At 40.9% G+C, this 14416-nt stretch overlaps 1 protein-coding gene across 5 annotated transcripts in view; it reads left to right on the top strand.

Moving 5' to 3' along the window:
- ABCC4 (ATP binding cassette subfamily C member 4) overlaps nt 1-14416 on the top strand; it is a 262716-nt gene that overhangs the window by 221703 nt on the left and 26597 nt on the right. For all 5 annotated transcript variants that reach the window (XM_045480729.1, XM_045480750.1, XM_045480739.1 and 2 more), the window contains one exon: nt 9159-9248. In XM_045480729.1, coding sequence (XP_045336685.1) covers nt 9159-9248 — 90 coding nt within the window. The remainder of the gene's footprint in view (nt 1-9158; nt 9249-14416) is intronic.

Raw genomic sequence — 14416 nt, 5'->3', positions numbered from 1 at the left:
CAGTAGAGAATAGTGAGAAAAATACAGGACAAGGAATCCCATGTCTCTGGACCTCAGGTTTCTCTCCCACAAAAGGCATCTCCTGGAGCCGTTGTGAGGACTGGGTCAGCGGCTGTGGAGTGCTGCTCGCAGACCCAGGACCTGGCTGCTGTGATGATGGAGGGTGCAGTTGGCCATCTCTTTCTGGGCTTTGATTCTGTTCCCTTATTCTGCTTCTTAATAGAAGTATGACTTTCAGGAAATGTTTTAGTGATTGGATAATGCACAGTAGAAGCACCTTTCATTCCTTGTGGTCCATCATTTCAGTTTCAGTAAAAATTCAGAAGGTATTGGGACCTAGGTGGCTCAGTCAGTTGAGCATCTGACTTTGGTTCAGGTTACTATCTTGCCATCAGCGTGTTTGAGCCCTGCATCAGGCTCTGTGCTGACAGCTTGGAGCCTGCTTCAGATTCTGTGTCTCCCTCTCTCTGTCTCTCTCTGCCCCTCCCCTACTCATGCATGTGCACACACACTCTCTTTCTCTCAAACATTAAAATTTTTTTTTTTTTTTAAATCAGGATACTCCTTTCAGAACCACAATGAGATGCCATCTCATCCCCAATAGTCACTACTATCAATAAAACGGAAAACACTGGGGCACCTGGCTGGCTCAGTAGAGCATGTGACTCTTAATCTTGGGGTCATATGTTCAAGCTCCACCTTGGGTATAGAGATTACTTTAAAAAAAAAAAAAAAAAAGAAAGGGAGGGAGAGAGGGAGGGAAGGGAAAGAAAACACCAAGTGCTTGGAAGTTAGTGGGAGAGTTTGAACCCTTGTTCATTGCTTGTGTGGGTATAAAATGAGGCCACTGTGGGAAACAACAGAGTTTCCTTAAAAATATAAAAATAGGATCACATAGGAATGATCATATAGAATGATCTTATACTATTACCAACTCCACCTCTGATTTTGTAGCCAAAATCATCGAAAACAAATTCTAAGAGGTACTTGTACACCCATATTCATAGTAGTGGTATTCACAAGAGCGAAAACGTGTAAGTGGTCCAGGTGTCCTTAGGTAGGTGAGTGGAGAAAGTGTGGTGTGTTCACACAGTGGGCTATTATCCGGCCTGCAAAAGGAAGGAAATTCTGACATGAGCTAAGGCATAGATGAACTTTGACATTGTGCCAAGTGAAAGAAACCAGTCACAAAAGGACAAATACCCTAGGATTCCACTCCCATGAAGTACTTAAGCAGTCAGTTTCCTGGAGACAGGAAGTAGAATGGTGGTCGCCAGGGGCTAGAGGGAGGGATGGAGAGTTAGTGTTTAATGGGTACAGAGTTTGGAATTATAAAGAATTGTGGACCTAGACGGTGGTGATGGCTACACAGTGATGTGAATGCATTTTAATACCACCGAATTGGTCACTTAAAAATGATTAAAGTGGTAAATTTTGTGTTATGTGTACTTTAGCATAATTAAAAAATTTTTAATAACTCTCCTATCCCTGATGCTTCTATCCTTTTTCTTTTTTTTTAATTGAAGAATAATTGACATACAGTATTAGATTCAGGTGTATAACACCGTGACTCGGTACTTACATACATTATGAAATGGTCCTCACTGTACATCTGGTGACCTTTTTTCCACCTGTCACCTTGTCATCATCTTCATCTATTTTATCCATTTGGAAAAAAGAAATTTGTTTTTTAAAATACCCCTTTCAGGAAAAATGGAAAGAAATTTGCAGCACTTTCAACCCCTATATTTAAAGATTTCCTCTGGCTGTTAGATTCATGACTTCGTGACTACAGTAGAAAGTAAATGAGTTGAAATTCCCAAGTTTTGTATTTCGGTTGTACCTGTCTCTGAAATGGGCCAAACGAGATTAGTGAGCAGAAACAATGGGCGTGCCTGTAAAGTACTTTCATGTCCTTGGATGAAAGGACCTAGGAACACGTCCCGTGTTATTTTTAATGCTTCTTAATAAGAAATGGTTGTATGCTTGTGTACATAAAAGAACTGTATAAATAAAGAAATAACGTTGGATGTTTCTTGGCTCTGCCAGTAATGTTTTGGAAGCACATCTGAGCAAAGACTAAATACACCTTGACATCACCACAGGTTTTGGTCCTCTTCCATAACTTCCCACCCTACTTTGGAGCATGCTGTAGGTGCATACTCCGGAGAGCATGCTTACAAAACAGTACTAAGCTTTGTACCCATGGAGATAATGATCACCAACCATTGTAAACACACAACCTTTCATTTTTCACTTTGTGTGCCTTTGTCTCTAAGGGGCAATGTTTGTTGATTAAAGAGAGTCTAGAGAGACCGTGTAATGTGTAAAGGGTCCCAGGGTATCTTCTAGGAGGCAGCCAGGATAGAATCTTTAAGATCACATGACCCACATTTTTATTCCGGCCCAGTCTCAGGACTGTGTGAGTGACCCTGATGACATCACTTGGCCTCCGAGCTCCAGCGTCCTCGTCCTTAAGCCAGGTCTAGTAATTGCTGCCTCACAGATTTGTCATGAAGATTTAACCAGATGAGAAAACGTCTGTGGCCCAATGCCTTGCTCTTAGAAATGCTTAGGAAATAGTAACTATTTTTACTAAGGATCAGGGCACTAGCCTTTTGGGTGTTCTGGTTACTTATGTAAAAGTAAGTAACAGGTTCTGGAAGGACTTTGCTCTTTAATTTCTATTTATGTTTTTGTGATCCTTGGTGATTTCCTTTACATCTGTTGCTTATCACACAAACCAGATTATTTCTATAAACTTAAAAGAGTGAAACAAAAGTGTGCACAATAAGAATTCGAGGGTAAAGTGTAACAGAAACCTATCAGCGTTCTTCTCGCAAGGAGCAAGAGAGAACATCACTTTGTTTTCTGGCCTCCCTCCCACCTGCTCTTTCCCGACCACCACTCTGTACCCCACTGATACTCTGCAGTGCCCCCTGAAGACCCTGGCATCCTTTCTCCACTCCCCCCACATGCTCGCTTTTTTCTAGCTCTTCCGGAGGCTGTGTCTCCAATTTCTGTTGCTCCTGTGCTTGTTTTAATCCCAGATGAGTTACACAAGTGTGAATTACTCCTAATATTTGTGGAATCCTTCACATATTTGAGCCTCTTTCCCTACTGTCTCCGCCTTCATCCTCACAATTATATGGTTATCTTCATCTGACCCATTTAAAAATTGAGGCACAATGAGTTTAACCCACTTTACGAGCATGTGGCAGAACCAGGGTTCCTGTTTATGTCAAGGACGTTCTCGGGCAGCTAACCGCTCCTCCAGGGACCAGAGCACATTGGTGACTGCAGTCCCCCCTACAACTGCTGTGTATCACAATTCCACGGGCACACCCATGCAGACACAAATATTCCACAAAACACGATTACTCTTAGTGCTCTGCACTCGACTTGCTATTATATCCATTCTGTTCTAGTTCATAGAAAAGACAAAATGGTCATGAGGCACAGAATTGATTTCATGATCCGTTGGCTGCACCTGCAGTTTGAAAACCACGTTCCCTCACTGTCCCCTGCTTGGCTGGGCTCCTGATACATGTTAGCCCCATACCTCGAGCCCTGGTGGTGGTCCTGATTCTCACAGCAGCCCTACAGGGTTAGCCCTGTTTTCCAGTAAGGAAACAAAGGCTGCTGGATACAGTTAACTCAAGGCACACTCAGCACTAAAAGAAAATCAATTTAGGAAAAGGGGTTAATTCCCTTACGTGTCATGGGCTAGCGTCAGGAGAAGATACTCGAAATCTTACCTTGCTAGAGCTGAGAGCCCTCTCTCTTGACAGTGTGACTGGCTGCAGACGTGGGAACAGCTGTTGGCCTGGTCCCTTAAAGGACGACTTCCACCACTCTTTCCACCAAAATGAATAGGAAACCGTTTCCTTGTGTCTCAACACTCTGATTTAGGGAACTAGGGAGTTGGGAGCTGTCTCTGCAGAGCAGAATGAAGGCATGTTGCTTGGAGTTCCCGGTTTAGGTGAGCCAGGTCGGCGCCCTGTTCCCTGGCTCTGTCTCGCTGTGATCCTGGCTGCAGCGGTGAGCTTCCGTGGCGGCCCCGCGCTGCCAGGCTCGTCTCAGTCACTGCTGACCACGCCATCAGAGATCAGAACTGGGAGAGGTGTGATAGCAGCCAGGGCCGTCGTGGGAACGGGAGGCAAGGGAGCGGTGGGGATAGTTGGGGGCCAGTCCCGCAGGGAACTTGGGAATACACTGTATTCTTTGAATGTACTCCTTGATTTGTACAATTTATGGAGGAAGTAAAACATGAAAGTGCTTTCTAAATAATTTTACAAACAGAATGGGTAGCCAAAATGGACACTTCCTGTGCGCTCCTTTGTGCTTCCTTTGCGTCTTTAAATAGTTAAACGCATTCCCCAAAGAGAATAGCAAGATGAGATTATATTTAGGGAATAACTTACTTATCTGAAAGGATCTGGAAAAACGGATTTCAAAACTTTTTTGGATGGATTCTCTACATCTAAGGCCCCTTTCCTTTTGGCACCAAGAAAATGTTTTCAGTTGAAAAGTGATTCCATGCAAATTCATTATTTACGATTGCACCCCAAGGGTTGGCACAGATCAACAGCTATCATCTTCATCATGATTAAACAGATTCGCTTTTTATATTTAATAGACTTTTTAAAATCAAAGCAAAACCTAGATATTTTTTAAGCAGTCCACTGTGCTCCTTTGGTATTTCTATTCCCTGGGTTATCCTCAGTGGGTTGGAAAAGGCTAAGCGAAGCTGTCTCTTTAAGACTTCTTCGTTATTACCTGGTTTTCTTTTCTCTCTCTTTTTTTTTTTTTTTTTTTTCTTCCCTTGTTGAGAACAAAACTCAGAGAGAAGAGGTGGGTATGCTGTTACTAGTAAAGAAATACAACTGGATTCTAGCCTAATGGAGTCGGCCTTTTGTTTCTGACACTGAAGTCTTCATTAAAGCCCTTGGAACTGCTCCCCAGAGCTCCTGACCTTTCTGTATCGAAAGAGGACTTTACACGACTTAAATTCTTTTTCCTTTGTCGGCAAACAGTGTTCTTTTCTTCTGAATATGGATGATGATCGGTTCATTCAGGGGCTACAGGATTTAAAAAAAAGAAAAAAAAAAAGGAAATCAAGATTTAAAGCTACTTCAGGTGATTGTCTCATTCTTGCAACTGGGAGACGAGCTGCCCTTAATAAAGGTCCTCGGCTCAGAAATGAAAATGTAGCTGTCAGGACGCATGGAACCAGCAGCCGCTCTGGAGGATGTATTTTAGTAGAGGGCGGTTTCCTGGTTGGGGGCTGGAGTGATTAGGGTACAGTAAAGTGTTGTGCTTTCTCTGCCTGGTTTGTAACCACTTGTATGGTTTTTGTCTTGGACCAGGGTCGTTTTAAGCTTCTGAAGGTTAGTGGGTAGGGTTTCTTCTTGGGATAATGAGAGGTTTGTCTTCCAGTAGCATACACAAAAGGGCTAACAAGACCGTGGTTCTCAGTCTCCCTGTTGTGTTGAGGGATTATCAATTTACTACGCCAAATGCTTTGATTCAGAGGTGGCCATTTTGGGTCACATGGCTGATACGAACTTGTGGTATGTTTGTAACAAAGGAAAAAATTGCTGAACATGGCACAAAAGATAAAAAGAAAAAAAAAAGTCAACTTGAAACTGATAAAAAAAAAAAACAAAACAAAACCCAGGTTTGATACTAATGTTTCAGTTAAAATATTACCCCAAACAAAAACATTGGTTTACCTAACCATAGCATGCCAGCTAACTCTTATTAAATGAGGTTTAATTGTGTACCTTCAAAAAAATATATACTTAGGCTAATATATTTAGTGTATATGTTTACATGAAGGTTGTATGTTCTACCATAAATCTCTGCACTGAAATGTTCTGCCTGCAAACATTTTTTACAACACTTATTCATTATAAGATTAGTTTATTAACTTCAATTGCTTGGAGGTGGGTACTTTAAATAATAGTATCTATCAGAAATGATAATTAATTTGACCCTTATCTGCTCTTGCAGTGTGTGTCTCCTGTGAATACTTTTATCACCTTTTGAAGATAATATAGTGGTTTCTTACTTGGCAAGTGGATAAAAGCGGAATAGATAGAAACCAAAACGAGCACCATGCATAAAGCACACGGGCATGGTAAAACAGACACTGTTAACAAATTGTCTGCTGCTTTTAAAGAAAAAGGCAGCTTCATTCAGCTAATCTTTTAATAAATCATTCTCTTCATTCAAGTTTTGATCGAAATTGTGCTCATTTTGAAATACATCTTTGGCATGTCATAACAGAAAAAAATATTCTAGTTTACTGCACTACTTTGTTCTAATAGCTGCTAACTAAACATGAGCAGTCGCCTACTGTATCCCTTTAGATTGTATGGATTTAAGTGGGGACCCTTCTTGCACTGGGAAATGCTGAAAATGTAACTTTTTCTATTTATGATAGCAGTGACTTGCTGATAATTAGCAGGGCCTGCTTAAGGCCTACAGATAGCTGAGGTCTCTGTCTAAAACTCAGCATAAAGCTGCTGCAGGCTCAGCATCAGAGTGAGCAACTTCCATCTCTGCAACAAATCCCACATTAGTGCCCCAGTCTTTGGAGAGATGGATCCATTTCAGGAACTTTCCCAAAGAGAAAAAGGTGAAGGGGGTGACGAGAGGGACCCTTCCTGTTAATGAAGTAGGTGATCGAACTTTAAACGTGTGCTCCTGTGCCTGTCCTGTTGAACCACCCAAACCGTGGCTCCCAAATGGGCAGATACAGGGCCTTTTCATCGTTTCACAAAGGAAGAAACGTCTGTCTTTTAACAACAAGGCAGTTTTTTGGTAGATGAGCTTAGGTAACACTTCCATAGAGTGTACTTTGAAAGCCAGGTGGGCACTTTATCCTAGACTTCTTACCGGATGTGCATTTGCGCTGTGACAGGCACATGAAGGCCAACAGGTCATGTAAACCTGGATAGGCTCGTGGTTGCTATGAGCAGAGACCACCTCCCACTTCTTTCACTGGCTTGAAGCCCATCCCTTAGCCTGTTCTCTTTCAGCCCCTTCATCTCCTTAACCACCAGTCCTCAGAGTCTCTCAGCTTGGGCCCCAGAGTGGATACTGCCCATGGTTCAGAGCCTTGGCGGGACAGGGCAGAGCATCAGGAAGTGAGGAAGGTTGGGTAGCAGCCCTCCCCCATCTGGCCCTGTCGTTTTTATAAACCTCAGAGAATCAGCTGGAGGAAGAGACACATTGGCCTTGATGGACTCTTTGAGTTGATAATTACAAAGTAAGATCAAGTAGAATCTGAAGAATTTCTGAAGTAGGATGAATGAAGAATTTAAAATCCCAAATAGAATGATGATTATTCCCCTGACAAGGAACTCTTACTGTTGCCTAAATTGTTGTTCAGTCTTTGGTCCTAAGTTCGGTAGTTTTAGGGGAGACTATTTATTTATGACAGTGAAAATTTTCTTTTATGAAGCTTTGCATATAAAATTGTGCCCCAAAATTAAAATAGTAGAAAGATAAAATAAGTATTGCAGTAGATAATAGGAAAAAGGGTGCTGTATTGGGTTGAATTGTGGTTCCTCCAAAGATATGTCCAAGTCCTAACCCCTGGTACCGTGGTCTTTGGAGGTGTAATTAAGTGAAGGATCTCAAGATTGACTGGGTGATGTGTATATATCCCGTGATAAGTGTCCTTATAAGAAGAGGAGAAAAACACAGATGCAGCAGGGAGAAGGCTTATGAGAAAGTTAAGGGTGACTTTTAACTGGGGTCTTGGGATCGTGCAGTTCAGTAATTTATTTTTGACACATTGAATGACCAGTGATTTTTCAGTGCTTTTGGGGCATATTGGCCACTTAACTTTATAAAAATGATGTGTGCTTTTTAAATGTCTTTCAGTATTTGGAATTTGCCTTTAGGCATGCACATTTTTTGGTGGCACACGTCTCTGTCTTCTGCATCCATTTGTTCCTCCTCAGTCTTAAAATTGAGACCATAGGAAAAGACGGTCCAGGAGGCTCTCTGAGTGTCATTCTTCTTCGCGGCTTGAGAAAAGTTTACCTTCTTAGTCCTCTCAGGCTTTTGAGAAGAGAGGAGGAATAGTCCAGCCCCAAGGTCAGGCAAGATTTGAGGCTGGCGATTCCCTCGAGCCGTGCTTGGATGCCTGTGGAAGAGTCCAGTCTTCTCCGATTCCCCCATCTGTGTGCATCTCGGTGCTGTACCACCTCTAGTGTCTGCTGTCCGTGTTCTTACAGCCTGGGTTATCAGAGCCTTCCAGAAGAAAACGTTAATGGCCTACCTAAGGTTATGCACCAGATTCTCTCCTGAAACCCAGAAGGAGGCATATATTGCAAGAGTAATTTAATTGTGGCTCCTCCTGAAGCACATGAATAGGAAGAGCTATTTAAATTAAAATCATTTTATTATGACGCACGTCACAATGGGTTTCAGGTTATCCTCCCCTTGCAGTTAATAACGAGGTTCTGTGAGGCATGTAATCCTGATGCACAGACAAGATAATGTGGGGATTAGCTGATGCAAAACCATAGGCATCTCCTCGAGAATAAAGGCGCCACTGGGCCCATTAGTTTACATTCTCTTTGGACAAAAAACAGGATGTCCCCTTTGCACATGGGGACAGATTCCCAATCCAAGAAAACTGTTCTACCGAAGGAGGAAATATCCTGGCTTCTTCATCAGTGCAAATGGGAACATACTTGAGAGTTTGCTTTGAGTCACAAACGTCAACTAATCGTCCTGTTGGTGTTTTCCAGTGTCAACACCAGGATTGATAATAAACTCACATCTCTTGATGTAAAGCCCCTCAAATAATTATATCCTTGTTTTTCCTGTTTAAGCAGATATTACTAGGAAAGCATTTTCAAAAACCAAACCTTCATTTCTCTTCTTCAGTTTCTTAAGGCGACACACTTTAGCAGTTTCTTCTGTTAGTGTTCAGTGGTCCGGAAGACACTGGGGGTCAAACTTTGTAGGATGGAAAATTAATAGATATACTATTTTGTAAACAGGCATCTGCAACCTTCGTGTTAACGATTATAGTGAATTCTGGTTTTTATATTTTAATTCTGTTTTGGAATTTAGCATCGAAATAAAATGAAAAGAGGCTACGGTAATAACATTCACTATTCTGGAATATTTAGGAACCTGTTTTATTCACTGGAACAATGAGGAAAAATCTGGATCCCTTTAATGAACATACGGATGAGGAACTGTGGAGTGCCTTAACAGAGGTAACTTATAAAATGCAATTATTTTAAACTCGTTACCATCAGTATATATGTACGTACTTCTGGAACATTGCAGGTAGTTACTGGGAACTTAACTGGTTTAACTGACTGTTGACCACCCAGGAGAACATTGATGACGTGGATATACTTAAAATGTATGTATTGATGATGATGTGAACCAAAAATGAAGTGTCTCATGTTTTCACGGTTAACTTTCTTCCTAGAATGCAAAGCAACCAGATACGTATCTTACTTGTCTTCAGCAAAGCTTGAGGTTATATTTATGGATTCAAGTTTTGGTGGCCAGTTAGCCTGCAACATATATTTCACTTGTCTGTTCTTAGGGGGCACCCACTAAATAGAGACAATCATAGTTTTTCATTATTAACTGAAAGATAAATGAGCTCATCCTAATGAAATGCTTTGAAGTTTTGTAAGAAAGTGTTTGTAAAGGTAAATAATACAGCTAGAATGTGTAATAATTATTTTTGGCAAATGTGTCATTTTAATGCTACCGAGTAAATGTAGGTAACAGGACCCCGGAACTTTTACTAAGTTTTTATACCGATATATTCATCTCTAGAGAATTTTCTATTATTTGTGCAGTGTTTCCATTTGGACCATCTCTTTGAAATTCCCTGCCCTTGCATGGAAGGGCATGGAAGGATATCGGCTGTTAAGATGCTGTTGGTTTGTATATTTTAACACTAATCGTTCTGTGTATTTGCCCTCATTCTGCAATTGATTCCAAGCTCCCGGAAGTCAGAAACCACATCATACTTCCAAATCTTAGACTTCTAATCCCTCATGGGACCTAGCTCAGTCTTTTGCTTTTAAAAAGTCAGCCCTTAAGGGGCACCTGGGTGGTTCCGTCAGTTCAGTGTCCAACTCTTGATTTTGGCTCAGGTCACGATCTCACAACTGTGTGCCGACACCATGGAGCCTGCTTGAGATTCTCCCTTTCACTCTGCTCCTTTCCTGTTCTCTCCCTCTCTCCCAAAAATAAATAAATAAACGTTTAAAAAGTACCTAATAAATAGGTACTAAATATTTGATCTTTTCTTTTTGGGACCGTGTGGCTTATTTCTTTTTTAAAAAAATCGCACAGATCCCAGTGACTGATCACTCACGTTGTGGTTGTTTTGCCTCGGTGTGTTTGTCATTTAGTGTCACCCTTCCAGGGAACACTCTGAAATCTTTCAGTTTATAGGTGAGCTATGACTGTGAGCGGGGAGAGTTGGAAGCTCGACGGTTTCCTGCCAGTAATTCTGGTTTCTGAAGGCATGTCAGTGCTGAGTCTTTACACACCCACCCTGCTTTCCAGTAACTGAAGGGATTTTATTTGCCTAAATTGGGCCGAATACTTCACCTTGTCCTTCCTACTTGAAAGCACTTGATCTCTGATTTCAGTTAAGTTTGTGAGTCTTTCTCCAGTGAAATTCTAGAAGAGGAGGTGTGTAGAACAACAGTTAGCCATCAAACCTAGGGAAAAATAGGACGATCCACTGCTCTTGAACTCCTGTGATAAACTTAATGGTGTAATTGTGGCACACCTTAATAAAACAGGAATTACTGGCAAATCATTTTTCTCTTTGTTTCAGAGCTTGAGATCTCTCCTCATAGATTCCCAGATAGTAAAATTACTCTAGGAACACATTGTCCCAGGACCATGAAGAAATGTTAATTAGGAGACAAACCGTATAAAAACTTAGAAATTTGATCATCATTTGTATTTCATCTTCTTTCTTCTGCCAAAATTAAGATAAAATTTAGTAGCCTGCTAGAATTCTAAAAGTGATGTGTTACAAGTGGTAATGGTAAGATTTACCTTTATTTTCAACTGCATTTGGAACTTCCTATAAATAGGAATAAACATGATGGTTTAACAAAGTGAAGTGAGTGGTTTTCGTGTGTTGCTTATGCAGCTGACCTCATTGCTTCGGCGTTACCTCTCAGAGTGAGAAGTCATGCTGGAGTTGTATTGCTCTAGGAATTGTTTCTTCATGACGTATGTTTTTCAACGAAAGGTTTGGCAGATTTTCTTAAAACTTGGATATATCATTGTATTTTACAGTATGATTCCAGCTGTTTCAAGCATATATAGATTCTGGAACATGTACCTGATGAAGGCACCAAAACATAAACCTTGTTTATTTGGGGAGTAATGATAAGTGATTTTTTTTCTTCTCCTCTTTGACTTTTCTGAATTCTCCAGATTTTCTCTCATGCACCTTATTGCTTTTATCATCTGGATCATACTCCTGGCAGATGAAATGCAACAGACCTTTTCACAGTCATTGTAAGGGTTTCATGAGCCTGCTCAGGGAGGTTGGGATCATTCTGTAGTAGGTCAGGGACTCTTCACCTGGATTCCTTAGAATCTCCAGGCCTTTACACTATGGAATAAGAATCTTCCCTAAAAATTGTACCCATGGTGTAGTGTATGTGCATTTACCTGGAGAGACGCCATACAGAGGATTCAGCATACAAGTCTAGTGCCATTCAGATTCTTCTGGATTTATCCTATTCAGCCTACCCATCATCTCCGTGGCTTGCTGCGTCCCTTTACATCTGAACCTGAGCATCATAACCAGTCCTGCTCTTTAACAGATGGCAGGAGACCTGGTATCTTTGGCAGCTCCCTATAAGGTGGACTGAACACCCTGGTCAGCTGGTCTACAAGTGATGCCAAACTGGAAACTGGAACCCAAGTTCACAGGGTCGGCTTCAGAGCCAGTAAGAGAGCACTACTATTTTCTCTTCTTTAAGAACTTGAATTAAAAGGAAAAGATGCTTTTTTTTTTTTTTTAAGTCTTCTTAGCTGTGTTTTCTCCTCCTCTCTTGGATGAGTTGGGTGTTCAGAAGGGAGACAGTTGGCCATCTCATCCAGGCTCTTTTTTCATATATTGACAAATAGCCATAAACCAAAGAAAGTTCATTAGAAATTAGTAGCGGTAAGGGCACTTGCAAAGCACCAGCAGTTCCTAAATATAAGTAATGACTAGAAATGAAGCAGTTTATTAGTCAAGGGGCAAAAGATCATACCAGATAAAACTCAGAAATTCAGCGGTATGTTACTTCTTTAAAAAAAAAAAAAACAAAAACAGCTTTAATACTGGGATATGCGACCAAGAATATGGTACATTGGGGCACCTGGGTGGCTCATTTGGTTAAGCATCCATCTCTTGATTTCGGCTCAGGTCATGATCTCACGGTTCATGGGTTCAAGCCCTGCGTCAGGTTCTTCGTTGATGGTGTGGAGCCTGCTTGGCATTGTGTCTCCCTCTCTCTCTGCCCCTCCCCTGCTCGCTCTCTCTCTCTCTCTCTCTCTCTCTTTCAAAATAAAGGAACAAACATTAAAATTTTTTAAAAAGAATATGGTATATCATGTCAGAACTGTGGAGAAACCGTCTAGTTACGTTCAACACTGATGGTATCTCTATTAGAATACAGGTACATCTCATTATACAGGAAGCCAAGACCAAGAACTCTGAGCATCAGCAGTGTATACATGGGAAAATGTAATTCAGCTCTTGCTTTCCTGACATGTTGCATTTGCAGTTTCCCCTGGGCCATGTATTTTGGTCAATGGGCTCCCCCTTTACTTCATTTACTCTTGGCTTTGTTCTAGCAAAAGCCCTTGTCCACCTGTTGATTGCATTTCAGTGTCTCTCTTCTCTTTCTAGCCCGCATCAGTCTTTCTTCTTTGAAAAGTCAGAAAGTTCCACGGAACGTGGAGATCATTGGACATCTGTGTTAACCTCCTGTGAGGGTGCTGGCACCTGGTGGATTCAGTACACGTAGTATATGATGATGGAAATGGGTGTCTTATAAATTCAGTTTATTATTTTCAATTCTGCTGTAATTAATTATTTTCCTAAGCTTAAAAATCTGAAGTACTCTATACTAAGATAAGTCATTTTGAATACCATTATTTGACTGTTTTCCTTAAAGTATAATTTTTTTAATTAAATGCTTTGTACATTTAAAAATATTTCTTAATATTTATTTTTGAGAGAGAGAGAGAGAGAGAGAGAGAGAGAGAGACAGAGCATGAGTAAAGGAGAGGCAGAGAGAGAAGGAGACACAGAATCCGAAGCAGGCTCCAGGCTCTGAGTTGTCAATACAGAGCCTGACGCGAGGCTTGAACTCATAAAAACTGTGAGATCATGACCTGAGCCGAAGTTGGATGCTCAACCAACTGAGCCACCCAAGCGCCCCATATGCTTTGTACGTTTTAAAGTACAACGTTATATCTTGAAGGTACATAGTTGTAAAGAATACATTTCTTTTACAGTGACATTTAGTAAGAAAATAGTATTGTATAGATAATCTATATGGATATGTTTTCCAATTTTTATAGGAACACATGTCACAAAATGGGATACACTTGTGGCTTCATTCACACATCCAAAAAGTACCCTTCAAGAGAGCTTTTTAGAGAGGCATCCTTATAGATTCTAGAACCCCTCCAGTCATTAAAAGAGACAGTAACTCTCTTGGAGTAAATCTCAGGGAGAAGATGGAAAATAAAGCCAATGCATATGTAACCAAGCTTCTGTGCTGATATAGGTGAAGAAGAAAAATAAAGCAGAACATGAAGGGATGGTAACTGACCACATTATGGATAGATGATATCTATTGATCTCTTAGTTTGTATCAAACACTGTTGGAAACCCTACACATACTGACTCATTTTCTATCCCAACGTTAGAAGGTAGACACCTTTGGAATTATTACAGTTTTATTTAAAGGTCAAGAAGTTAAGATAGAGAAAGTTCAGGAACTTACCCAGTTGGCAGTACTTATGCCGAGGCAGTCTGGCTTCAAGGTCCCAATTTTTTATTTAAAAAATTTCAGGGGCACCTGGGTGGCTCAGTTGGTTAAGCATCCAACTCTTGATTTTGGCTCAGGTCATGATGTCACAGTTCATGAGATCGAGCCCCATGTCACTGACAGCACAGAGCCTGCTTGAGATTCTCTTTCTCAAAAATAAACAAACTTCCCCACTCGTGTGCGCACTCTCTCTCAATAATAACCTTTAAAATAAAAAATGTTAAATCACAAGAAAGTAGAAGTAATAGTATCATGAACACACATGTACCCTTCACCTAGATTCACTGGTTAATATATTGCCACATTTGCTTCCTCTTTTCTGCAGTCTCTGTGGT

The sequence above is a fragment of the Leopardus geoffroyi genome, chromosome A1, assembly GCF_018350155.1.
Source record: "Leopardus geoffroyi isolate Oge1 chromosome A1, O.geoffroyi_Oge1_pat1.0, whole genome shotgun sequence".
Taxonomy (NCBI): Eukaryota; Metazoa; Chordata; class Mammalia; order Carnivora; family Felidae; genus Leopardus; species Leopardus geoffroyi.
This window is presented reverse-complemented; position numbering and strand designations above follow the sequence as displayed.